General features: G+C 42.6%; 2 protein-coding genes and 1 long non-coding RNA gene across 5 annotated transcripts in view; 2 read left to right on the top strand and 1 right to left on the bottom strand.

Moving 5' to 3' along the window:
• The first annotated feature begins 6 nt into the window (after window positions 1-6).
• LOC133506068 (aly/REF export factor 2-like) lies at window positions 7-9,764 on the top strand. The gene is made up of 6 exons (XM_061829804.1): window positions 7-306; window positions 8,487-8,642; window positions 8,718-8,865; window positions 8,951-9,017; window positions 9,111-9,321; window positions 9,421-9,764. Exons 1-6 carry the CDS (start codon window positions 121-123, stop codon window positions 9,433-9,435), a joined length of 783 nt encoding a protein of 260 aa, XP_061685788.1. The 5' UTR covers window positions 7-120; the 3' UTR covers window positions 9,436-9,764.
• LOC133506070 (uncharacterized) lies at window positions 6,942-27,069 on the bottom strand. The gene is made up of 2 exons (XR_009796393.1): window positions 26,921-27,069; window positions 6,942-7,219 (listed from the first exon to the last, which is right to left on the bottom strand). It is a non-coding gene; the product is annotated as an uncharacterized LOC133506070 (long non-coding RNA).
• Window positions 13,407-27,862, top strand: part of LOC133506069 (rho GDP-dissociation inhibitor 1-like) — a 33,877-nt gene continuing 19,421 nt past the window's right edge. The window contains exons 1-2 of one of the 3 annotated variants that reach the window (XM_061829807.1): window positions 13,407-13,521; window positions 13,616-13,777. The gene's annotated coding sequence lies outside the window, so the exon portion shown is untranslated. The remainder of the gene's footprint in view (window positions 13,522-13,615; window positions 13,778-27,862) is intronic. The other 2 variants (XM_061829806.1, XM_061829805.1) reach the window with 2 other exon arrangements.

Raw genomic sequence — 27,862 nt, 5'->3', positions numbered from 1 at the left:
CGTCATTTCCGTCAAGTACTGATGCATTTCCGATAATCGCAACACGGCGCCACCAGAGCAACTTGTTTTGGCCGAATTTCTTTGTTTTCCGCGGTTTTCAAAACAAGCTTAAGCACCACCATGGTCGATAAAATGAGCATGTCTCTGGACGACATTATCAAGCTGAGCAACAAAGGAAGCCATGGCGGAGGTTCGTCCCGCGCGAGTGAACGTTCAGCTGTCGCCGGTAGCTCCTCGAGGTCGATGCGGAGTCGAACGAATAATTTCAACCGCGAGAGAGGCAACAGGCCTACACCCTACACCAGAGTAAGAACAAGTTTTAATACTTTAATTGAGCTGTTTATAAGTCTTGTGTACGGAGTGGCCTATGTGACATGGAAGTAAAACTAATATAAGGGTAGAAAAGTAAATGCAAGATCAGGCAAAAATATCCATACGTGTTTGTGCTTCCGGGTCAATTTCGGAATAAAAAAAAAAGTATCTTTCGACGTGTCAACAGCCCTTTCAGATAAAATGTTAAGAACATTTTCAGGGCTTGAGACGTGTCCATTTGCTATTTAAGAATTTCACGCGGGAGCGTTCCTGTGAGTGCATACTTTTTAATCCTCCTTCCAACACAGGCAAAATATTAAAGCTCAAGTGTCATCCCTATAAACATTCTAAAATATGTATTGTAATGAAAAATACATATAACATTATTCACTTAAATGTCTATACAAAAAAATAAAGTCATGAGCGGAGAGCGCGTCATCCATGCGCAAAGTTGCGGAAGTGTCATTCGACATCCAAGCGGTCACCATGTTGGCTGCATCTCCTTCCCGCAATGTCACCCTGGACATTTGTCATTAAAAACAGGCTGTGGCCCTTAGTGCGGGAGACGGACACGCCCCTACTGACACGGAAGCTCTTTTCGAAGAAGATATACCACAACTGAGTGGCGTTACCGGGGCAGTATTACCCATCTTGGTGTAGTTGGAAACCTATCCATTATTTCGAGCCATATTTAAATGATATGCGGATCACGGCCAAAGCATCTCCCTCCCCGATCCACCCTCGCAGGGCGGTGATTAAAAAAAAAAAAAAAACAATGTTGCACCCAAACTGTCTCCCCCGTCCAATTCACGGCGATGAGCCACTGTGGCTAGGCCCCGCGACGAGGTGACAAGGCCAGTAGGCGGATCGGCCTTGTTGACAAGGCCGTTGCGATTCACAAGGCCCGCGGATGCTGTCCTTCAGCGGCTGCTGCACGGAAGCCATCCGATGCACACATCGACACATTTAGCACCCCTGATTTACGGATTACACCCCTCCCTCACACGCACCATTGTTTTGTTTTTTTTTTTTTTTTTAGTAGCTGTATACACACCTACCTGTCATTTGAAACCCACAAAGCTCTTGTCCTTTGCACCTGTGCAATCCATTTTTCACAGCGAATCGGATCTTTTGGAAAAGTATGAAGAGCGAATCCATCCTCCTGAGTGTTCGAGTAATATCGAGCAATGCAACGAGCCAACATTTTGGCTAACATGAAGGAATAACAAGCTATCTTCCCGCAGGTAAAACTAATACAAAGGAACGAGTCTACTTGAGCGCACTACTGCCTCCGTCACTTCCTGCTTGTTTTCGAAAACAAATCCCTTGAGAGGAATTTCATGGCGGGAGTGACAAAAAGCTATATCAGGTTTCGCACGCGGCCCTGAAAGTCCCAAAAAAAACCAAAATTTTCGAAGGTGCATTTAGGGGCTACTAAAAGTCTAATCTAGAGGTCTGTGTGGAGGAGTGGGCAGTGTGTGCAAACCTGGTGAGCAAGTACAGGAAATGTTTGACCTCTGTATTTGCAAACAAAGGCTACTGTACCAAATTAACATTAGTTTTCTCGGGTGTTCAAATACTTATTTGCAGCTGTATCACACAAATATATCATTTAAAAAATCATACTTTGTGATTGCTGTAGTTTTCTTTTTAGATTATCTCTCACAGTGGGCATGCACCTATGATGAAAAATTTCAGCCCCCGCCATGATTTCTGTGGGAGAACTTATAATATAGCAGGGTGTTAAAATACTTATTTTCATCACTGTACAGGGTTCGCACGCGGCCCTAAAAGTCCCTAAATTTTCGATTGTGCATTTAGGGGCTCCTAAAAGTCCTTAAAATCCGCGAAAACCGGTCAAGCCCCTAAAAAGGTCTTAAATTAAAAAAAAATCAAAGGGTGGACCTCTACAGCCAAAATTCTCCCTAAAAAAATAAATTAATCTATTATTTAAAAAAAAAAAATAGCGATCCGTCTGGCGTCCAAATCAGCCGGAAATTGTCGACGGAAGTCACCGTGTTGACAACAAGTCGCCATCTTGTCGATATTGCATTGTTTGTTTCTGTAAGTAGGCATTTCACTTCGTCTTTGTTCCGACGTAGCGTAGTTCTTTCATCGATCCAACTTGTATCACGGGGAAGTGCATTATTCAAGAAGGTTGGGTTGAAAGTAAGGAGTTTGGGAACTGGGTTCGTCCAGATCCAAAAGATCGGCACATGTTTTACTGCCATCTGTGCAAGCAGAGTTACCAGCTTGAAAAGATGGGCGTCAAAGCGCTGGAGTCGCACCGGAAAAACAGGAGACACGCTGATTTGGCGAAGACTCTCATCTTCCGTTGGTATGAATCTGTTTCTAAAATATCAAGATAGTGAAGCATCAACTTCAGGCAGTGGTACTAGCAGTGGATGCGCAGTAGGGATTGCAAAAAACCGCTTACTTTTATAACCTGTTTTAACCGAACAGCTGTAGCAAAAAAAATGATTAACCGGTTTTAAAACCGGTACCATTGTGGTGTTTACATAATTCACCCACGGGACCTCGAGACGGACTGTTTTTGTTGTTGCTCTTCCGGAGTGACGAGTTCACAGAGTTCCCCCCGTTATGCGGGCAATGTTTTGATATCTGCCAATAAAACAAGTTTACTCCCATACTTTGGAGTGTTTCCTCGATGCCATGATTGATGTTTCTTTGATTTAACTGAATGTTCTTAAACAACGGAACCGGAAGAAATGATTGGAAATTTTAACCGATTTCGAAAGTCCGATTACGATTTAGTTTTAAAAAAAAAAAAAAAAAACGAAAACCGGTTATAACCTGTTATTTGTAGCCGGTTGCGATCCCTAATGTGCACCTACAGTTGTCCAGCCAGAAGTCAGGTTTTATGAACGTAGTTCAATACACAAAGACGAACTCGTTAAAGGCAGAGATCATGTGGACTTTAAAAGTGATCTGCAGCCATTACAGTTACAAATCTTGTGACAATAATTCGAAAGTGTTTGCAGTCATGTTCCCAGACAGTGACATTGCTAAAAACTACCACTGTGGGGAAAGGAAGACTTCGTACCTGGCTGCATTTGGCATCGCTGCCCACTTTTCATCTCTACTGCCTCAAAGCCAAAAAAGCCAGAATAGAGACTGACATATCAACGCTTATTGAGAAGGCAGAAGAAAAGAGGAATCTGAGGTTTATCACCGAGGCCCATGCACTCAGAGGCAGAGCAAAGGACAAGAGAGCCACTTTGGCACCTCTGCAGCAACAAATAGAAGAGGCACTGGGTCGGCTCAAGGAGCTAGAGTGGGGGTGCTGAAACAGACGTCAGTAGAAGACATTTGTGTATATAGTTGCAATTGTAGTTAGAATCTGTTTTTCTGTATACTGTTATGTGAAGACGTTGACAATGGTCATATCAATGAAAACTACCACAAGGGGCGACAGGTGATCACTGTCACACGTACTGAGGTACTGGAACATTTGATGAACCAAGAACTGTTGATGACACCATTGGGTGAGTCTTTTTTTCCTTACTCTTGATTTCCCACGATGGCCCTAAATTTTTCGTGTCAGCCCCTAAGAATGCCCCTAAAAAGCCCTTAAATTTTTTGGGTCAGACTGAGTATGAACCCTGTCTCATAACGTAGCAAAAAATCCGCGTATGAAATGTGTTAATGTGCGCATACAGCTGCTAAAAAAATAATAGTTTGGGGCGGACCACGTAATCAGTCTCTCTCATAACGTAACAAAAGATCCACGTATGAAACGTGTAGATGTGCACGTCACCCAGCAACAATCTCTCAATAGTGTTCATCGCGTACTGCGGCGACTTTGAACATACGCCTAAAAGAAACATAGCTCGGGCGCCGAAACTCAGCCACACTGGCTGAGGCGGCGCGTTCGGTGGTCACAGCTTCTGTGAAGGCTGCGCGTTGGGCTTTGCGACGGGGGCGGCTCTGAAGAACCCAACCGAGAATGCGTTACTCACTCGCGTGTGCGCATAAAGCGCCCCGGCTTGACTGTGGCTAAAACAGTACAGCTCGGCTCTGTCATAAGCCACACGGGCCGGCTGCGATGAGCCGCGATGGCTCATCTCCGCCGCGGGAGTGGATCGGACGGGATGCGGTTTTGCTCGAAACAATAGTGTAATATTGCCCCGGTAACTTCACTCGGTTGTGGTGTGTTGTCCTTTTCGAAAAGAGCTTCAGTGTCAGAAGAAGCGTCGGAAAGATGCAAATATCTCTGTTGTTTGGCTTCCATAGTAGCAGGCACTGCACGTTTTCAACGGCGGAAGTGACAATGACATCAAGGACAGAGGACGCGACTAATATGGCGACCACTTGGATGTCGAGGGACACTCAATTGCGCAACTTTGTGCATGGATGACGCGTTCTCCGCTTACTTTTTTTTTCTTTCGTATATACATTGGAGTGAATACTGTTATGTGTTTTTCATTAAAATATCTATTTTAGAATGTTTATAGGGATGTCAGTCCCACTTTAAGCTTCGAAAAATCCTGTGACTACAAAGACTGACACCAAAGGTTTCTTAAACTTAGGGAAAGGTTACAACTTTATGGCAAGGTCCACAACTTGCTTTAGTTCTTAATTTCAAGGGAAATCCACAGCTGACTGTTGGCCACTAGATGAAAATCACCAAATGTCAGTACTGTCACTGGTCAGTCATTTCAAAATGGTTTTTAAACACTTGTGTATTCAGGAAACATGGTCCTTGTCCATCCTCTGACATAAGTCATCACTGGTAGCTGGTTCTGGAGCTGTATCCTAAAAAAAAAAAAATGTTAATATAGCCATACTAAGTTGTTTCATTTCTTTTGTAAATACTAGTACAAACCATTCTGTACAATGTATTAAAAATATGCATAACTGCATAAAACACAATTACCAATTACTCGGGCAAGTGCATGATGTAAAAAAAAAAAAAGGATGGAACTTTCACTGTTACATTCACACCTTCTTGATCACTTGCAGTAAATCTTTAGCAATACTCTCACCTTAAACACTCAACATGCCGATCCAACAGCATTCAACATATCTGAAACCAACCTGGGAACAAGAAACATACATAAACATCTGCACTTGTCACCCAACGGTGTTGCATTTTATCAAGTCCAGTGACAGGTTGAGAAATAACAGAATTATAATTCATGCAGAAATCAATATAATATCAGTCACTCACCCTTGAAAAATGTATGGCTGTGGTCAGTCATGCCGACAGATATAAAGTTACAGGTGTGATTAGGGATGGAATCTCAAGACCTTAAAATAGCTGGATTAATATAAGATACTGCAAATTAAAAATATAATAAACAAATACATAACTACAATAGAAAAAAATTTCAAACTCAGAAATGATAATGTCCAATTTCAACTGATATAAAGTCGTATTTAACATTTTTCATCAGTAAAATTTTTGATCTGGCAAACTTAAGTTAAATGCACTGGCCTATCAAGGAAAAAAAATGAACGGTTTATACCCGCAATGTAATAAAGATGCTGAAAGTTTAGTTTAACATAATCAGCTTAAGTGGCAACAAGCTAGCGGTACATTGTAACAAACATTCCTGTTGGCAATCGTGATGTATTTTTGTGGGGCTTGGGGGAGCACGCACCGCGGGACTACCATAAATAGGAGGCCGGGTTGCTAGAACACACCATTATGTGGGTGCGCCCGACGTATTGGCCACACCTGAATCAAGCGACGAAGTGGATGATAGTCTTAACGTCTTTTTTTGTGGGGGGCTCGCCGTCACACTGAGCACCCCTGGTGTAACTGAATTTCATTTGACATGGCTTCATTATGTTGATGACTTTCGACGTAAATGCGCCCGCAGTACGTGAAGCAGCTCTGAACATCCACTTTCGGCCTAACTTCCGTACATGCTCAGTACGGTTAACTTGCATTTCCTGTTTCCGGGTGAATACTGGTTGTTTAGATGCAGGCTTGTTTTGTTAACGTTTATGAAATAAAGACCTAAATTAATGTCAAGACTACAAAAATTAAGTGACGTCTTCCAATAGCTATTTTTTTTCTACTCGTAACAAATTTTACACGCGTGATGTTTTTGTGCTTGACTGTGCAGATTTGAACACGCTCCTCAAATGTAAGTGACTGAATATATATATATATATATATATATATATATATATATATATATATATATATATATATATATATATATAGTAGACCGCACAATTCGTCACTATAAATTGCTCCCTTTGCACAACTGACACTGTAACACACTTATTTGTATAGATTTTACATCTTGCACATCTTATAAGGAATAGTCCCTATAAACAGAAATGTCCCTTATTCTTTGTTCTTGTTGCTATGTTGTTCCTTGTTCTGCATGTTGTACCAGGGCAGCACCGACTGCTGGAGAAAAATTTCCCGTGTGTTTTTACACACTTGACCATTAAATCTGATTAAATCAGAAATTTATGACAGATTCACTGATCAGAAAACAGTGTTCTTTGAAACTTGCCGAGATGGAAAGACTACTTACATTACGGATCAAGGATTAGACTCAACACAGTCTTAACATCAGCCTAATGCTCAAACGGCACAGTGTATTTTCCAAACTTTGGAAGAGCAGAAATGCAAGGACACTGAAAAGGAGGAATTTACATTTATTTATTTTTTTAATTTACCACTAATGCGTGGAATGAGGTGAAGCAGAGCAAGATGAACAGTGTGTGCAAAAGTGCCCAATTAGTGAGCGACTTCCCCGGTTTTGAGGAGACTCATAAGCCTGATCGATGCAGTTACACTGGGCGGTTGGATCTTGAGTTGGGTGAGGATGACATCATGGAACGTCTGGATTCCCAAGGAGAAGTCCTATCAATGGAGGATCCAATTGAATTGAAGAAGCAGATGATGCAAGAAGATGAATCCCTGGAAGAAAGGCATTTCACAACCAAGGGCTTAGCTTAGGCATTTTCACTTCTAGAACAAGTCATGGCGCGATTTGAGGGAGAGGATCCCAATATGGAACGATTTTCAAAGGTTTCAAGGGGAGTGATGGACAATGTATGGTGCTACCGTGAGATCTGGGAAGAAGAAAGGAAGATTTCAGACCAGATATACATGTGCACGTACTTGACCTGCACATGCTTCCTCAGCAATAATGATATGATAAAATATATGTTATTGTTATTGAAGTGGGGCGGCACGGTGCTGTGTGGAGTTTGCATCTTCTCCACGTACCTGCATCGGTTTTCTCCTGCACTCCGGTTTCCTCCCACATGCCAAAAACCCCGAGGTGTGATTGCGAGTGCGGGTGTCTGTCTCTATGTGGCCTCCAATTGGCTGGCAACCGGTTCAAGGTGTACCCTGCCTCCTGCCCGTTGACAGCTGGGATAGGCTCCAGCACTCCCGCGACCCTTGTGAGGATCAGCGGCTAACACAGTGGATGGATGGATTTAAAACAGTCAGGTAAATGAGTACTTTTAGTAATGTGGCGTTTAATGCAGGGTTAGAAAGTCTTTTTTTCTTTTTTTGTTTAAACCCACAATATCGTGCAGCGCTAAACATGACAGTGATGGAGGAAGAAACTCACAGGCCTCATTTATCAGTGTGGAAGAAAACATTGACAGTTTCAATAGGAACACAAGTGTAATATTCACCTGTCATGTATTTTGAGGATGCTGACCCTAAGTGAACATCAATATCTGTATCTCACATGCACACATGAAGGTTTTTTGCAAAAATGTTTTTTTGCATGTCCCTTTTAAGGCCTCCATACCTGTGAATTGCGCTTGTTCATAAATTATATTGGTGTTCTGTAATCAGAGCGGTTAGTGTGATTGAATAGTCGGTTAAAACCCTGCCGTTGTCTCCGATGTACTCTTTATGGCCACCACCTTTATCTCACCGAGACTCAACCTGCCCAACGCAACAGGTCTCGTGCCCGTGTCGCCACTATTTGATGTTCATTGTTCAATAAAGATGGCTGCTCCATGGTGCTCTTCAGTTGAGAGGTTGTTGGTGAGGAAAGCTCTCTGTTGTTGCCTTACATCAATTTACTCCAAAGAATCAGGCCAGCTCCAAGGGTGACCCTTCCAGGTATACATTAACTGCACTGTCCAGTTCTGCTTGTTCATCCACTGACTGCAGTGAGGGTTTTATGTGATGTCTAAACTGTTCACGCTTCCTATTCCAGCCCAGAGAGTTGCCAGACAAATGGCAGCACGACATGTTTGAACAGCATGCTGATGAACGCAGAGGACAGAGCTCGGGAACAGACAGAAGTACAGAAAATAGTGCCAAACTATTAATTTCCAACCTGGATTTTGGAGTGTCCGACACAGACATCAAAGTAATATTCACAATAAATAAACTCCACAGTGTTGCATCAAATTGACAATGACTGATGCTTCACTCCTCCCTGCAGGAGCTGTTTGAAGACTTTGGTTCTCTGAGGAAAGTATTGGTCCACTATGACCGCTCTGGTCGCAGCAAAGGAAGCGCAGATATTTGCTTTGAAAATACAGCAGATGCAATTGCAGCCATGAAGCATTATAATGGAGTCCCTCTAGATGGTGAGGATTTGGCTCTCAGAAAGAAACCATATGACAATGCCAACTTCTATATTTTGTAAATGTCTTGTCATTCTGACTCTTTGAGGTCGCCCTATGAAGATCGTACAAGTGACAACAGATGTCGACTCAGAAAGTAGAACATATGCACAGAGGTAAGTAATGGCCACACTCATAAAATCATCACTTGGATCTTGAATTGTGTTTTCCTGTTCCCTTCTTCTAGCTGATTTATGGTCTCTCCACAGCTCCTACAGAGGCTTTGATAGGAGCAGGCTCGGTCAGCCCACGTTTGATAGGAGTGATAGATATGAAAGGAGTGAATGGAGTGAAAGAAAGGAAGGCGGCAACAGTGGAGGTGCAAGGAGTTGGGGAAGTGGGAGAGGAAGAGGGAGGGGAAACAGACCCCAGCTATCAGCTGAAGAGTTGGATGCCCAGTTGGATGCTTACAATGCTATGGTATGCAATGGGTTTTATTCTTGCTTTTATTTGTTCAGATCCACTCTCATTTAGTGTATGTCTGAAAACTGAAACTGAAATTTCATTGTTTTGTTACAGGCGAACAACAATTAGCATTTTGGAACGAAGCCTGATATCAACTTTTTTTTTTCTTTTTAAATCATCATGGGTCGTATTTCTTTTTTGTTTAGAAACCACTTTGCTGTATGGAACAATGTGTTCTATTTTAAAATACAGTATTTTACTGTTCTTGATTCGATGTTAAAGTCAGGTTATCTTTGCTGGGAGCCCAACACTTGCTCTTGCTCCCTAAATAGCTCTCAAACTTTAAAATGTAAGATAATTTAGTACTTTAATACCCTTTTGTGTTAAATTTTCATAATTTATCACTTGGTACTGTATACTTGACATGTGAATAAACATCCCAGGGTTTTGTACATAAATCTACAATGAAATTGTTCTTGTCTGTTCATTACAAAAAAAAACCTACTTGGAGAAAATGATGAACTCACATCATGAACCATTAGAGGCCTTTTCTTATTACCATAACACATCCAATGCAAATAAAGACTTAACTAATCAAATTGTAACTGAGAACGAGCTCATCCCGTGATCCTAACACATCAATTGTGATAAAAATACAGTCGATAGATTATTGATAAAGTGGCACAGTGAATGACTGGTTAGAGCGTCTGTCTCACAGTTATGAGGAATGGGGGTTCAAATCCGGCTCCTCCTTATGTCGAGTTTGTATGTTCTCCTCGTGCCTGTGTGGGTTTCCGAGGGGATTTTTGCATCCCACAACATCAAAACATGCATAGTAGGTTGACTGTAGAATAGATTCCCCTGTGGTGTTTGTTTCTGCCCTGCGATTGGTTGGCAACCAGTTCAACGTGTATCTCGCCTCCTGCCTTTTTAGTTGGGTTAGGTTACAGCACTCCCGTGAGTATTGTGAGGCGAAGTGGCTCAGAAGATGGATGGATGGATATTCTAGTATTGGTAATTTACCTGATTATATTCAGTTTTCTGGAGACTTTTTACTTTTACTCCTTACTTTTAAAACAAATATTTGTACTTTTTACAATTTAAAAATGAGCCTGTAACTTTTAAAACCTTTTATTCTTTTCATTTTGGCTTTGCTCGCCACAGCGTGTCATCTTTTTCCATGTAAGCCAATCTTCTGCATCTTCCGCTCTCACACCAACTGCCCTCCTGTCTTTCACATCTATCAACCTTGTCTTTGATCTCTCTGTCACTCTTGAGCCTGGCAGCTCCATCCTCACCACCCTTCTACCAATATACTCACTCTCTTGGCTATCCTATACCTAGGGTATCGTGCACCTGCCTCTCGGTGGTGGGCTCCGAGCTTCAAGTTCAGCTTAGTGCTAGCACACAAGCACGACTATCATATGCCGTTCTAACTTGCTCGGTAGTGTAAGTATTTGCATTTTGCAACATAAACATTAAAGCTTGTTTGCGGCAGATTACTCGATTGGACAACAGAGTTATACAGTATAACGATCCAATCGTGTTAGTGGTTAATCGAGTTTCACCATTGCCGTGTACATGTTCTCTGTTCTCAGAAATCGCAGTGTAACTTGCTAGTTAGCCAAGTAATGGCGCGTGGGACTTATATCGCGCAAACTGAGCGACGGTGTGTTCAAAGTTTTACGATGCTGAAATTGTTGAGCGAGAGCAATTGACAAGGATGCTGGAATCAAAAACTGTTTCAGACGGGCATGGCTTGAAAATAGTGTAACCGTGCAGATAGGAGCGAAAATGGTATCATGTCTAACCGAACACATACAAAAAGTGGACATTCCCGGCAAAGTGCTGTGCACTCTGTGTTCCGATAGTAGCAAAAAATATCCAGGAGGAAACTCAACATTCTTCCTTTCTCAGCTTCCACCACCTGGTTCTCTGTCTTCTTAATATTCCTACCCATCACTAGAGTCGTCCTACACACCACCATCCTATGCTGTCGAGCTACACTCTCCCCTACCACAACCTTACAGTCAGTAACCTTCAGATTATATCGTCAGCACAAAATATTTAATGATATAATCATAATAAAGGCAAATAATACATTGGTGGTATTTTTTCTTGGCATGAAACCATACTGCTACTTGCAGATACTTCTCTCCTGAGTCTAGCATCCACTACTCTTTCCTATATTTTCATTGTGTGGCTCATCAACTTTATTCCTCTATAGTTGCCACAGCTGTGCAAAAGCGCTTTTGTTCTTAAAATTGTGAACTAGCAAACTTTTCCACCATTCTTCAGGCATCTTCTCGCCCGCTAGTTGAACACTTATATTTGTTTGGCACAGTTTTACGCCATATGCCCTTCCTTGCGCAACACTGCATTTATCCGGGCTACAGATTGCACTAGCTTCTACCCCCAGAGGGCTGCGTTACTTTTAAAAACTTTTAAAGTTAGCAAAGATGCAATGGAAAAAGAAAAACCCAGAAAAAAAAAACTGCAAGTCAAGTGCATTGAGCCTGGACTTGGTAGATCCCCTTTGAGCCACCCCCATACAGCGAAGCCAAGATAGTGGGGGCAAAGTGTTTGTGTAATCCATATAGCAATGCTAGTTGGGCTAAATGTCACCACATCATTTGTGGACAGCACGGCCATTAACCAAAATAACAAGGGTACCTAGAAATTGTACTATGTACAACTACTTACACGGGAATTCCAAACTGGGAGGAACTGTTAAAAGGTAAGTATTTTCCTTTATTTTCAAAAAGTCCTGCAATGCTTTGGATGAAGCACATGTATGGAAGTAAATACGTTCCACCAGGATTTGAATTTGAAATGCCACAGAAAACGGTTTGAATTTGAAATGTTAAGTGATCACATTTTCAATGGTTGTATTTCAGTGTAACTTTTCAACCGGCCACAATTCACCGTTTGAAATTCACCGTCTGTGACACCAGGCAGGGTTACTTCAGTTCAGAACCAAACAGTTACGCTTTCTTAGGATGTGATGTCACGTGACTTCAGAAAGCGTCACTGTGATTGGCTGGGTGTTGGGTACCTGAAGTCACCCTGCCTGGTGGAATTTTAGACAATGAATTGTAGCCAGTTGAATTTCAGACAGCGAATTGTAGCTGGGTGAATTTCTGACAGCGAATTGTAGCCAGATAAATTGCTAACATTGAAAAGTTACATTGAAATACAAATATTGAAAATGTGATCACTTTACATTTCACATTCAAATCCTGTTTTCTATGGACTGTCAAATTCAAATCCTAATGACACGTATTTACTTCCATACATGTCCTTTAGAAAGCTAGCTTGTTGAATTCTAGATGAGCTCGCTGGTCAGTTGTCACATTTGAACATTAATAAAATAATTTGCTAAACATTTTTTCCTACTGCCAAAACAAAACTGAAAAAAAATGTAACCAAAAATAGGTGGCATTTGCTCATTTTTTACCAGTACTAGCTGTTTTATATTTATATTGTACTGTAGAGTCACTGAGGGTGTAGTGGTTAACACGCCTGACATTCTGGGCACTGTGGGATTGATTCCCAGTCAGTAATGGCAATGCAGGGTGTCGTCTGCCTTTTCCCTGAATATGCTGGGATAGGGTCCATCACTTTGGTGACCCATGTAAGGATAAGTGGCTCAAAAATGGATGGATGAATAATACAGCCATCCATTTTCCATCCATCTTGTCTTCACTACTTCACAGGGGTGATGGAGCTGCACTGATTGCCAGCCAATTGTATGGGATAAAGAAGCAACCATTCACACTAACATAAACACCTCTGGACAATTTGGAGTCTTCAATTAAATGAAATACAAACTCAACAGAAGCGAGGCTGAATTTCAAGATGGGTCCTCAGAACCATGAAGCGGATGTAGTAGTTGTGTAATGTAAATTGAATTGATGGAAAATATTAAGATGAAGGCGATGTAGAGGAAGGGACCAAGGTATAGCCCAGGGGGATACCAGAAAATACGGGACGAATGGGATTTGAATAATTTAAGAACTGGAGGGGTGTGTGTGTCTAATGCAAATATGAAGTTTTTTTTCAGGATGATGGTTGAGGGAGTGGCATCAAACGAGGATATTAGGATGATGCTATTTAATTACCTTAATTGAAAACTAGGAGGAAATGTGTTATAGCCCCACCGTGAGACTGGATTTGGATTAAAATATGTATGCATACCCTGTTTTTATATGGAGGGTAATAATCTCTTGAACCTTACAGTAGATGAAGCACTGCATGGATAAATTATTTCAGATAAAGAGGGCTATGTGTTGACCCTTTTGCCTTACAGGCTTTATAGTCCCGGAAATGCTGCGCGGATGGGTGGGTGTTTCGCCGGGCGGCGCCGTCCGGTTCTTCGCCATACTTGCATAGCAGCAGCATCAGCAGCACTCGCACACGACCAGCGCACTTACTGCAGGTACCTGGAAGTCTCTCTTCTTTGAACAAAAAGGTTTGTCACTTTTTCCCCCCCATTCAAGACAAACAATTGTTACACAGGCTCTTCTTAAGCAGTTTCGTTGCTCTCCACCCATCCGCTGACAGCCTAAAACTTGTCATTGACCCGCTAGCCTGCTGGGATTGGTTAGCCTCAGTCCATACTAGCTATTAGCCCCTTGTCCCCCACACCAGCCCCTCCCTGTCGGAATTGGCGCCTACAAGTCAAAAGTTAACCTTATTTCCTCAGAAGAATTCACAGTAGCCATAATAGCAAGGTGTTACTTACTAATCATTATAGTACGGTTGTCGTTGTCATGTTGTGCTATCATTAATTTTACGTTAGCGTGATGAGGTTCTGCTCTATTCTGCAGCTGCTACAATACATTGCAGTGTAGCTATGTTTTTTTTTTTTTAAATGTGTCCATAACCTATCAAAAACCACACTGCAACACGAGCGTCACAGTGTTTATTTACACGAAGTACCTGGTCAAACTTAAATGTTGTATATTCCTTCATGTGTGTGAGAAGCATTTTTGCTTTAACCTTAGATCTGATCGCCCACTACCGTTTTACTTTCGTGTAAATGTTGGGTTGATGATACAACATTTTGATTAAAAGAAAAAAGAAAAATAGTTAACAGAATGTCATGGTAACGTCGGGGAGGTGGGTTCTCACTGAGCTTCATATGCAGTGCTCCCGAGTGGGGGCATCCCGCTCTGAATGGCTGCTTGGTGTTGTGGATCTCCTCTCATGCCCCAGAGCGGCACCCTGGCACCCTCGGTGCCCCACACCCCTACCTCCCCTTTCGTTCATTAGTCTGGCGCAACTTTGCAAACAAGAGACACCATCCTTTCCTCGGGTTGGGCGTAGACTATCTGCATCATGGCCCCTGCATGTTGGAGCGTAATTTGCTCTCCTGGGGATGTGCCCCGCCCCCTTCCTCCCCTTTCGTTCATTAGTCTGGCGCCCCTTTGCAAACAAGAGACACCATCCTGTCCTCGGGTTGGGGATAGACTATCTGCATCATGGGCCCTGCATGTTGGAGCGTAATTTGCTCTCCTGGTGATGGCGAGGCACATGGGGAACTGAGGGTGATTGCATTGGTTCCTTGCGATCTCCGGTTGGCTGGTTGTCAGGGAACCTCACGGATCACCATCCTGGTTCCTCTGGCGTGGGACTATCCTGTCCGCTAGCCTGCATTCTGTGGATTCCTGGGTACGATCTCACCTCTCACTTGATTGCGGGTTGTCCTCAGCGCTGCAGGCACAGCAATTACAGGACACTTCCTGTCATTGTGCATCCAAAATATTGTCAATTCACTTGCATGTGTCTGCAGGCACACAACCCTGGGACTTTAACTGCATGCTCGGCCACTAACTTGTTGCGACAAATATCTCATCACTATGCGAATTGATTGGGTATCCCCTCATTCACGCTCTTGTCTGTTTCGACTTTTATAATTTACAGTCACTCACGCCACACTTCAGTTATACAGTCGGGATCATGACCCTTGTCCTGCATTCTTCCTCTCCTGTCCTTGTCCTGTTCTACCTTGTCCTGACCTTCCCTCACATGGCAGTCACTCACATTTGAAAAATTAATTCTGAGCATTATGTGTGGAGAAAACCACACAGTGCTCATCACCTGTCCAATACAGTCAGAACAGTGAAACATGGTGGTGGCAGCATCATGCTGTTGGGGATGTTTTTCAGCTGCGGAGACAGGACCCAAAGATCACTGTGGCTGAGCACCAGAGATGAAGTCGAGAGATAGGAGAAAGTTTTAGAAAGTCAAGCATCACTGGATCCCTCCACCAATCGGGGGTTTATAGCAGAGTGGTCCGACAGAAGGCTCTCCACATTATAAGACAAAAGAAAGCCCACGTAGTTTTCTCAAAAACACCCGAAGCACTACCAAGATGGTAAAAAATAATATTCTCTATTCTGATGACACCAATACAGAATTTATCCTTAATTGGAAGCAATACTGTATGTGTGGAGAAACTTGGTTTCAACAATAGATTTCATGCACCTATGTCATAAAATCACGTGACATCGACAGTCTAACAAAGCATTGTTGAAAGTTAATTCCATTGAAAATGGCTTATTGCACGACATCCTGAGTTTTGTCCGATACGGTTAAACATTTAGAACGTGATAATAAACGAAGGTACTGGAAAAATTAGAGAGACTTGGCATAGAGGATCCATATTTAATGCCGAAGTTTGTTTTTGCCGATAAGAAATTGGACTGTTAATTCGCTCCCGCTCGTCTTGGAGAAATGGATATACACATGTATCTGTGGAGTAAGTCGTTGAGATTTATAAAGTTAGTTTGAAAGCGTATAAAAGTCTGCATACAAATACTTCGTTACTGGATCTGTTCTCAATCAGGAATAAATCCCACATAGTGATGGACCCACTCAGATTTTTTCAATACAAATACCAATATTTAAATAAATGACCCCTGGTTTTACACAAACTTGCATTCATTAACCATGATGGGGGAAAAAAAATTAGGACAGGGAGTTGTCTCTGCCGTACACAAGCATATTACGGCCACATGTTAACCTCGGTAAACCTCTTTGCGATAGACACTTTATTTATTCCAAGTCAACTTGGCATTGTAAATACTTCTTGGTAATTTGAAATTGAGAAGAATAATTCCTCCCTGAAATGAACTGATCGCTACAGAGGCGTGTGTATTTGGTTGGGCACCATCTATCACCTTTAATTGGCGAAATCCATCAATCTTTTCTGGTCTTTTCAGCTGGTATTCTATAGAATGATCTGTCTCAGAACAACAGGTATCTGATATTGCGGTTCAATGTCTCCCACAATGTCGAGCAGCTCTGTTTGACCGGCAATATGGCGCTGGGAAAACGGTGACGTCACGTGCACGAGCTCTATACAGAGCGATGGCAAGTGTGCTACGTGAGTGGAAAAACAGCTCCAACCACGTTGGAACAGCTGGCAGAAGGTGTCTGGTGTACAGGTTACAGACTGTGGCACTGAAGTGACAACAGGAAGCAGAGCTGGAGGTGGCAGAAATAAAGATGTTTAGTAATGAGCAGGTTGGATAGGATTTAGAAATGTGCTCATTCGAGGGACAGCTAAAGTTGAGAGCAGACTTCGATGATTTGGACATGTCCAGTGGCGAGAGAGTGAGTATATTGGTAGAAGGGTGCTGAGGTTGTAGCTGCCAGGCAAAAGAGCAACAGGAAGACCAAAAAAACGATGAATGTTGTGAGGGAAGACAAGAAAGCAATGGGTGTTAGAGAGGAAGATGCAGGCGATAAGTGCACATGGAAAAAGATGACGCGCTGTGGCAACCCCTAACGGGACTTGCTGAAAGGAAAAGATGATGATGTGTGGAGAAAATCAGGCAGCTCCTCATTACCTGTCCTGTACAGTCCCAACATCAGAGCATGATGGCAGCATCATGCTTTGGGGGTGTTTTTCCAGCTGTACGTACAGGACGACTGGTTGCAATCAAAGGAAAGGTGAAAAACTGCCCAGTACAGGGATATCCTGGACGAAAACGTACTCCAGACTGCTCAGGACCTCAGACTGGGCCGAAGGTTCACCTTCCAACAAGACAATGACTCTAACCACACAGCTAAAATAATGCAGTGGCTTCATAACAACTCTTTGATTGTGTTTGAATGGCCCAGCCAGAGCTCTGACCTAAACCTAATTGAGCATCTTTGGAGATACTTCAAAATGGCTGTCATGCAACGTTCACCATATAACCTGACGGTACTGGAAAGGATTCGTAAGTAGCAATGCCAGTAGATCCCCAAATCCTGGTTTGATTTCCCCCCCACCCCCGCATAATTTTAGCAAATGGATGCAATATAAGAGAGTGAAAAATTTAAGGGGGTCTGAATACTTTACGTACCCACTCTATACAGTAGTACCTCTAGTAACAAAAAACTTCAGGTCACGAAATACCTCCTTGGAAAAATGTTCTCTAGTTATGAAGGAAAATAGGAAATAGGCACTGGATTCGCAGCCCCCAAATTCTACCAAATGTAAACATCCTTTATCTTGGTTTGTGTGGTGCGATAGAGCTGCTCTTCCATTAGCTATCGCCATAGTATCTTCGTGGCATCCCACTGGGTAGGACAGATGTCAATCTTTACCCATGATGCACTTTCTCTATCTCTGTGTGGTGTGATAGAGCTGCTCTCCCATCAGGGTATCTGAATGATCCAATGTTGACTGATGATGATAAATAGAATCCACCTGTGTGTAATCAAGTCTCTGTATAAGTGCACCTGCTCTGTGATAGTCTAAGGTTCTGTTTAAAGTTTAGAGAGCATCATGAAGACCAAAGAAAATACTACGCAGGTCTGAGATACTGTTGTGGAGAAGTTTAAAGCCGGATTTGGATACGAAAAGATTTCCCAAGCTTTAAACATCTCAAGGAGCACTGTGTAAGCAATTATATTGGAATGGAAGGAATATCAGACCATAGCAAATCTACCAAGACCCGGCTCTCCCGCTAAACTTTCAACTCGAACAAAGAGAAGACTGATCAGAGATGCAGCCAAGAGGCCCATTATCACTTTGAATAAACTGCGGAGATTTACTGCTGAGGTGGGAGAGTCTGTCCAGAGGACAACAGTCGTACACTGCACAAATCTGGCCTTTATGGGAGAGTGGCAAGAAAAAAGCCATTTCTCAAAGATATCCAGAAAAAGTCTGGTTTCAAGTTTGCCACAAGCCACCTGGGAGACACATCAAATATGTGGAAGAAGGTGTTCTGGTCAGATGAAATCAAAATCGAACGTTTTGGTCACAATGCAAAACGATATGTTTGGCGTAAAAGCAACACAGCTCATCACCCTGAACACACCATCTCCACTGTCAAACATGGTGGTGGCAGCCTCATGGTTCTGGCCTGCTTTTCTTCATCAGGGACAGGGAAGATGAATGGAGCCAAATACTGGACCATTTTGGAAGACAACCTGTTGCAGTCTGCAAGAAACCTGAGACTGGGACGGAGATTAATCTTCCAACAGGACAATGATCCAAAACATAAAGCCAAATCTACTATGGAATGGTTCACAAATAAACATATCCAGGTGTTAGAATGGCCAAGTCAAAGTCCAGACCTGAATCCAATCGAGAATCTGTGGGCAGAGGGGTAGACTGCTGTTCACAAACGCTTTGCATCAAACCTCACTGAGCTCAAGCTGTTTGCAAGGAAGAATGGGCAAGAATTTCAGTCACTTGTTGTGCAAAACTGATGGAGACATACCCCAAGCGGCTTGCAGCTGTAATTTGTGGCGCTATAAAGTATTAATGCATAGGGGAAAAATAATATTGCACACCCTACTTTTCAGGATTTGATTTATTTAAAAAAGTTCAAGATATCCAATAAATTTCGTTCCACTTCACGATTGTGTCCCACTTGTTGATTCTTGACAATTTTTTTTTTAATATCTTTTAGTACAAGGGATGTGAATACTTTCACAAGGCACTGTTTATGTAAAATGCACTTCTGGTTACGAAAAATTCACATTGAACAACTTCCAGAAATTAATTTTGGCACCACTCTGTACAGTAAATGAACAAGTCATTCAAATAGAAGTATTCCATTTTATCAGCAGATCGGTTATCGGCTACACAAATCCTGATCATGTAAAGCTTAGTTTTTATACAGCTGTGGTTCAGCACGATGTATTATGGTCTTGTGCTCTTACTTGCTTCAGAATGCACACCTTCAATTGGCAGTGTTTTCGCCTTGCATCTTCCAGACATTCCTTTGATAGAGGCTCGTTTGGGCAGGCCAGAAGAGGTATGGGGAAAAGTTTCTCTCACCTCCAAATGGGAGCAACCCGATTTTATAGACAGTTCTCATAGTTTATGATACACAACCAGTCACAGGTTGGGACACATGTTCTCATTCAGTAACACTAGAATTGTGTGTCCAAACCTTTGACTTTTATATAAATATTGTAATTATGATTCAACTCGGGGTAGTTTGTTTTTCACTCACGTTTTGTTTATGAAACATTGTGGTTGGCAGTACTTGCAGAAAAGAAAAAAAAAAACTTACCTTTTCCAGTATTTGCTTTTTAAATTATGTATTACCACTTATTTAAACCTATAAATCATAACATTTGTCATACTGCACAGTGGATTTCAGAATTACAACAGAAACATCGTTTTGATTTGACAAAGGAAGCCTCTTGTATTGGATGATCATGATGCTACAATATTTTTGTGTGTTCTGAAGGACAGCCGAGGGTGGGGAATAGGATGGATTCTTAGATTACTGTAAATTCTACCCTTATTGCTCCGCTGTCTGCATGCATTCCACACAGAGTTCGTTTTACATCAGGCACCTTGTTAGGGATCTAAGGGCCACTTGGAGGGAACACTTTATTCTTTCAACATAACAGAAAACAATCATTGGAAAGGTATTTGTGAAATATTTTTTTTCGTTTACGCAATAATTCTTGTATGATCATTTTTCATCTACAAATACACAAAATGTTTAGGTAGCGTTTTATAAACAGGAAACGAGATGGCTGTCATTTTCAAAGCAATACTAAGTGCTAGGACAGGGGCGTCTTTCGGACACAAAAGATCAACAACAGAAGAATAAATCATGGTGACAAAGGAACTGATGGGCTTAATCAGCATTCTGCCATCTTCCTTCGTAGCGGCTTGGGCGAATTTTTCTTTTTTTTTCCTCTCACAAAATTGTTCCATACTTTTACTTCAAACAAGCTGAAATTTGACTCCTAAACTATTAGCATTGCGCCACTCTACTTGGATTACTATTCTCATTGTCGTAATCCTATAACCGATATTGTCTATGGCCGTTGTGCGTTTGCGCAAGAACAAAGAACAATAGACGTTCAATTAATGGGAACTATTCCTAATAAGAGTCACAGCTGTGCATGATGCAGACCAGCAGGATGTGAGGGTGTGTCCCAAAAACGGCGCAAAGGCTGAATATAGGTTTGCTGATCAAGAATTTGAATTAATTGCAGGAGGGAAAAAACTGTTTGAGTGGCTGCTATTTTCGATTTACATTGATCGGTAAGGTCTACCCGATGGAAGAAGCTGGAAGAGCAGGTTGCCAGCATGTGGAGGTTCCGAAAGGTTCCTCCCTGCTCTTGTCCTTGTTCGAGTGGTGTGCAAGTCTTCAAGAGTACGTAGGATGGTGCCGACAATCCATTCAGCAATTTTGGTTGTCCATTGCAGTCACAAAAAAGGACAAACTCCGACAGTCCCAAACCAGACTGTGATGGCGGGACACAGTACTGATTGGATGACCACTGTGTAGAACTGTCTCAGCAGTTCTTGTGACAGGCCGTGCTTCCCCAGAAGCCGCAAGAAGTACATCTTTTGCTGGGCTTTTTTGAAGATGGAGTTGATGTTAGTCTCCCACTTCAGGTCCTATGAGAATAAATCCCAAGATTTTGAAAGCCTCAATTGTTGACACAAGACAGTTGGACAGCGTGAGGGGCAGCTGGGATGAAGGATCCCTCCTGAAGTCCTCAATCCTTTCTACAGCCTTTAGAGTGTTCAAAGGCAGGTTGTGTTGTGTTAAAGAAATATAAATGGTGACACTGATTGACTGGTTAGCACATCTGCCTTGCAGGACCTGGGTTCAAGTGTGAAGCTTTCATGTTGTCTCCGTCCCTGCATATTCCAGTTTCCTCCTACTTCGCAAAAACATGCATGTTAGGTTGATTGAAGAAGCTAAATTGTCTGTAGAGGTGAATTTACATGTGAATAATTGTGCTTGTATGTGCCCTGTGATTGGCTGGTGACCAGATCGGGGTTTCTCCTTGCCCTTGCTCAGCTAGGATAGCACGCCTGCAACCCTAGTGAGGATAATGAAAGGAAAAATTTATAAATGGAATACTCTGGCTCTGGTCACAAAAATGGCACTTCAACAAATATTAAAATTTGACACAGGTATAAACGTTCATCAATTCCTTAACAGGTGATATACTGCTGATCAAATTTCCAATTGTTTCAGAAAAAGTGCCTAGTAACAAATCAAAATAGATCACGTAACCTATTCTGAATCAAGATTAGTCCTACTTTTTAAGTCTCAAGCCCTGTTTTTAAAACACTGCTTTGTCAACCTTTAATGGCTGCATCTCACAATAGTGACACTACATTGTATATAATCTGAGCATACATGCGCCATATTCATGTTTGTATTAGGTTCGCTGGGCATGGGGCTAGATAATTGCTAACTGCCGGGAAATGGGAAATGTCCCACCATGTTTTTGTTCCCAGCTGAAGATATTGGGTGGGATGGTTGTGTTGGTATTAACCACCTGTTTGGTTTTGAGGCCACAATGATGTAACCCTTCATGTACCCATTTTTTTTCCTTCCTCAAATAAGTGGGCAGTCATGTGGTGAATGAATGTTTCTACCCACATAGAAAAACAAATGGGAAAATAGTGAGGGAGGACATGAGGGCTGTGGGTGTTAGAGAGGAGGATCCAAGAGATAGGCTTAGATGGAAAAAGATGACATGCTGTGGCGACCCCAAGCTGAAAGAAAAAGATAGGGGAGTACCGCATATCCAGTAATATTGGAGCAGACCTCAATCTAACATAACATAGGAATGTGAGGTACAGCCAATTTGAGAAGTCCTTTTCAGAATCCACTTCCATTTCCAAATTCCCTCTGGTTGTTAGTCCCTTTACGACGGTGTTTGTTTTGCATTGCAGGGCATAAGTTGGGCTTGTTTCCGTTGAGAGTTGGACTCTGCCAAGGCTGCACTTTGTCACAGATTTTGTTCATTACTTTTATGGACAGCATTTCTAGGTGCAACTGAGGCGTAGAGGGTGTCTGGTTTGGTAGCCTCAGCATTGCATCTCTGCTCTTTGCAGCTGATGTGGTTCTGTTGGCTTCCTCAAGCCGTGATCTACAACGCTCACTGAAGCGGTTCGCAGCTGAGATGAGAATCAAATCAACACCTCCAAATCTGAGACCATGGTCCTCAGTCGGAAAATGATTTTTTTTTTCCCTCTCCGGTTCGAGGATGAGTTCCTCCCCCAAGTGGAGGAGTTCCAGTATCTTGGGGTCTTGTTCACAAGTGAGGCAAGAATGGAGCAAGAGATCAACAGGCAGATCGGTGCAGCGTCTGCAGTGATGCATTGAGAGGAGCCAGATGAGGTGGCTGGGGCATTCGATCCGGGAGCTTTCTCGGATGCCTACTTGGTGAGGTGTTCCAGACACGTCCTACCACAAAGAGACCCCGGGGTCGACCCAGGACACTCTGGAGAGACTAAGCATTTCGGCTGGCCTGGGAATGCCTCGGGATCCCTCCAGAAGAGCTGGATGAAGTGGTTGGGGAAAGGGAAGTATGGGTATCCCTGCTAAAACTACTGCCCCTGCGACCTGACCTTTAAAAGCGGTAGAAGCTGGATGGATGGCTAGTTGGGCGAACTCCCATGCAGCCTCAAGGAACCCTACTGAGGGTGTGAAGTTGGTCCACTTTTCCACAGCCATGAAAAACACCACACTGCTCCTCCTGAATCCAAGATTGGACTTCCTGATGGACCCTCGTCTCCAGCCTCCTGGATAGATCTTACCAGAGAGGCTGAGGAGTCTGATCCCCTTTTAGCTGGAACACAACCCCCACCCCACTTAAAATCAAGTACCACCACCTCAGTCTGCCAATCCAAAGGCACTGCCCCCGATGTCCGTGTGATTTGACAGGGGTATGTCAACCAGAACAGCCCAACATCATCCAGAGCCTTGATGAACTCTGCCAGATCTCACCCACCCCTGGCTATACCGCCGAGGAGTTTTCGAATGACCTTGGCTACCTCTCAGCCCTAGAGACAGGAGAATTTGTCTTCCTCATGGGAAGGCATGTTGTTGGGATTGAGGTGGTCTTCAAAGTATTGTCCCCACTTATGTCTTGAGTGAGGTCAGAAGCATCCCATCCATACTATACACTAGAAGTCGTGAACCTATGGATCGCGAGCCATACCTGGTTCTTTTGGTGGTTGCATATGGCTCGTGGAGCCCTCATAACAACATACTGTGCATGTGATGTCTGTCGCACGGAGAAGCTTTGTCCTAGTGTGGTTGCCTTAGTTAGGTGTAGGAAGCAATGCAAATGACATACAGACAGTTTGCCCTAGTGGGTTGCCATAGTTTTTGCGTGGTAGTCGATGTCCCGAGGTGCTGATCGTGTCGGAAGAACTAATTATGGAAACTTTTTGACAAACGTCGCGCAAAGAAAAAAAAATTAGGAGTACCAAAGTTTTCAACAAGAATGGACAGCCTTTGTGGCTATAGAGGGTTCTGCTGTATGTTTAAATTCACAGATGCTTGTAAGTCTGTGTGATTAGTGTCAGTTTCTTCAAGAAAATTAATGAAGTGATGGTGAAGTCCCCTCGCTCGAATAAAGTTGAGTTTAACAACTGCGTCCACTATGTGGTCAAGCTGCAACAGAGATTTACACTGTGCTTCCTGGTGAATTATGCAGTGTAGGAAAATTACCACCACCTCAGGGTTGTCCTCTTTTACCCTGTCCTGAATTCTCTTGAGCATCCCAATGTTTTCTTCTGTCAGATTTGGTGATCCATCTGTTATAACGTTGGCAAGCATACTCCAAGATATAATAATAAACCTTCTTCTCGTGTTTTTCCTTTTCAGGGTTTCCTTATCCAGAAATTCCTCCATTCTCTCAAAATTCTCATTAATCCCTCCAATAAAAATGAAAAGCTGAGCAGTGTCCTTTAGATAATTGCTTTTGTCCAGTGCCAAAGAATATAATATAAATGACCCTGCTTTTTTGTTTAGCTTGCTAGTTAAGTGTTCATTATTTACTTCAATACGGTGAGTCACTGACGTGTGTGATAAGCTATTTTTTCAAATTTGTTATTGCTGACATTAAATATTTGGGGTCTCACCATTCAATCTTTAAGAACTCCCCTTTGGAGACAGGCTTCCCAAGATAGCTAGTTTAAATGCCAGTAAATAACTTGTCTTCGTGTTTGTTTCTTGGAGGGAAGTTGCTCTAATAAAGATGTTTTATTGAGCCTGCAAGCAAGTTACCAACCTGCCATAGGTAGCCGTATCTTTTTGTGTTGAAACGATGCTTGCGTAATTAGAATGTTTTAGTGGAAAAGTGACGGCTGATGTATTGTTTTAAAAAGCGCAACCGGAATTCAGTAAAGAAAAGTATTTAGGCATTCATTCCGGCACTCACTGTTGACTTTTCTTTGACATTGCTGCAGATGGGTTCTGGTCTGACCAGTGAAAGAGCTCTAATTGGAAATGGCTCTCTGTGGTCTGGACTCCGCAAAATCAAGTCATTATGCCTTCTGTGCCACCTGGTGTTGAAATGCTTGTCATTACGAGTCAAAATGAAATGAATGCAATCATTCACACCAAACCTTAATTCTGTACCAAGACCATTGGGCCAGATCTGCGTGCAGTTTACCCACCTCTGCTATACAATGTTGATGGTGCACTGCTTCCCCCTCCCTGAGACATTGAATTGTTGAACAGAATTTCTTCAAAGCCATCAATAAGTCTCTCTGCATGGCATCAGCACCCTCAGGCTTCCCACAGGACCAAAAGGGCCCAATAGGACTCCTTCATTCTGACATCCCTTACCTCTGGTCTCCACCAACAGGTTTGGGTGTTATTGCCAAGACAGGCACAGATTCCCTCATGGTGACCGCTCTGGTCGGCCACCTCAACTATGGAGGCTTCGAACATGGTCCACTCTGACTCAAAGTCTCCTGCCTCCCCTGGGACCCAAGTGAAGTTCTGCCGGCCTTATGCTTGAACATAGTGTTCATTATGGAAAATCCGCGATGTGCCCAGAAGTACAATAACAGTTCCTCCTTTTCAGGTCTCTCTGTCATTGCCCATTTAAGCATTGAAGTCCCCAAACAGAATAATAGTCCGCAGCAAAAGTGCTCTCTCGCACCCCTCCAAGGACTCAAAGGGTGGTGTCTCCGAACTGCTGTTTGGTGCATAGTGGATAATTAATTTACATAAATTATGGCAGTATGCGTGTCCTCTATCGGTCTGAACGTACGTACTGTACACGTAAATGTAGGCCCAAAATATTTGTATTCACATGATGTGTTTAATCATGGATAAGAACGCTTGAGAGCAGAGCCAAGGTGCGGCTGGAAGCTTTGAGTTTCGCCTGGCTCAGGTAGCTTCCTCCTTCCTTTATAGCTGTTAAACCGACTAATTGAATAGCTTACCTTGGAACAGACGCCTTTGTGGTGATATATCTTTGATACGTTCAGCTGGTTGTGAGCCACAAGCCTTGATCCACCGTTTGCATTTATCTCAATTACATTTAGGGGTGGTGGGAAAGAGATATCGTCCCAGTAATTTCTCTGGATAGCGCTTGTCTCCATTCCACGCTCCCCAGCCACATCGAAGCACCATATTTCCAAATCGGATATAAGCAAGACTATACACTCGCAATTCAGAGGCTTAAAGGTCTAATCTAGAGGAAATGTATTTTATTTGTCTATCATGCAAATGTAGCTAAAGTTTCGTAAAATGTTTAAAAAATCCTCAACACAACAGAAATGAAATAAATGACCACCGAAGTGCACATTTTCTTTGTAATCTGAATGCCTCCCATGTCTGTTTCAAACCGAGGCTTAGCTGCTTCCGTGTGACGTCACACCTGGACAACCCCAGTGAACAATGCCTTCCTACACAGACAATCATACACGAGAGTGGGACCTAGAGAAAATAGACAGCAGTGATGAAAAAGTTTTTCAGGAATGTGTAAATGCTATTGGCTTCTTGTGCGTGCATAAAAGATCACAGAGGTTTCCGAAGCAACGAGTGTTTATTGAACCCCAAGGACATGGAACACAGTGAGGGGGTGCACATAGACCTTTTGTATCGTTCTGCGTTTAAAGATTTAGCCCATATTTTAAATGATGCACTTAACACTTGAGAGCACACAAGCCTTTGTCAAATTTCAGCAAGACCTCAGCGTCAACAGTAAACTAAGTTTATACACTGTCCAAATTTCATCACCTCTTAAACATCACATGGATATGGATATTAGCTGACATACTGTATCTATATCTCTGTATCGCTATTGTACTTACATTTGAAACAAGGTAGATACTTGTCAGTACTAAACAATTGAACACGTATGTACTTACTTGCTACCGAAGCCAAGTGAACGCTGTACTGTTTTCAAACCAGTCCTCCGTGAAATGCTTGTAACATATTGGTGTCAGCTTTGATGTCAGTCCAATGCACCCGCTTTGTCTTCACAAACCTGGTCCATAACCTGCCTAGCTGTTCATCTTTCGGCCATTCATGCAAACTGACTCCATCAGCGTTTGACGCAGAACAGCTGTATGCAACACACTTCCTCATTATCTTTGCAGCTTTTTCACTCTCTGGCGAAATGTCGTGACTTGACTTCACATTCCGGAGAGTACCGGAACTTCCGCAATTTAAGTGACATTTCGAACAAAATCTTGAGACTGACTTTGACGCTAATTTATTTCATTTCTGTTGTGTTGAGAATTTTTTTTCAATATTTTTTAATAAAATGTTAGCTACATTTGTATGCCAGACAAATAAAATACATTTGCTCTTGATTAGACCTTTAAAGTAACCACGCACTCTTACCACACTTTGGTAAAAGATTGCAGCTGTGGACAGCATGGGCGGAGTTCAGAAAATGTCGCTCACTGATTGGTCAAATCATTGCTGGGCAGAGGTCTTACACGGGGAGGCAGTCCAACAGGGCGACGGTACAAAAGCAAAAAGGCCAAAGGCTTGGTACAAAAAACATGGAACAATATCAAAAATCAGACAAGGCAAAACATGTAGATGTAACTAGACTTTGTATGCCTCAGTAATGCTATGACAGGGGTGCTCAATGCGTCGATTGCGACGGTGTGCCAAGGAGGAAAAGAAAAAAAGACATCAGCTGTTTTTTTTTTTTTTTTTTTTTTTTTTTTAAACTTTAACTCACAGCACATGTGCAAACGACAGTGGAGGAAAACATGTCAGTGAGTTCCCCCCTATTTTAAGCTCTCGCTTAAGAAATCTTAACACACATGAGTATGGATGGTGCAGTAAAGAAGACA

Source organism: Syngnathoides biaculeatus, chromosome 9 (genome assembly GCF_019802595.1).
Source record: "Syngnathoides biaculeatus isolate LvHL_M chromosome 9, ASM1980259v1, whole genome shotgun sequence".
NCBI lineage: Eukaryota > Metazoa > Chordata > Actinopteri > Syngnathiformes > Syngnathidae > Syngnathoides > Syngnathoides biaculeatus.
This window is presented reverse-complemented; position numbering and strand designations above follow the sequence as displayed.

Excerpts from the sequence above, each read along its gene's own strand:
- LOC133506068 (XM_061829804.1), top strand. The coding sequence starts at position 121 with ATGGTCGATAAAATGAGCATGTCTCTGGACGACATTATCAAGCTGAGC. Across the intron at positions 8,643-8,717 it reads TGTCCGACACAGACATCAAA|GAGCTGTTTGAAGACTTTGG; the intron begins GTAATATTCACA and ends TCCTCCCTGCAG. Across the intron at positions 8,866-8,950 it reads TAATGGAGTCCCTCTAGATG|GTCGCCCTATGAAGATCGTA; the intron begins GTGAGGATTTGG and ends TGACTCTTTGAG.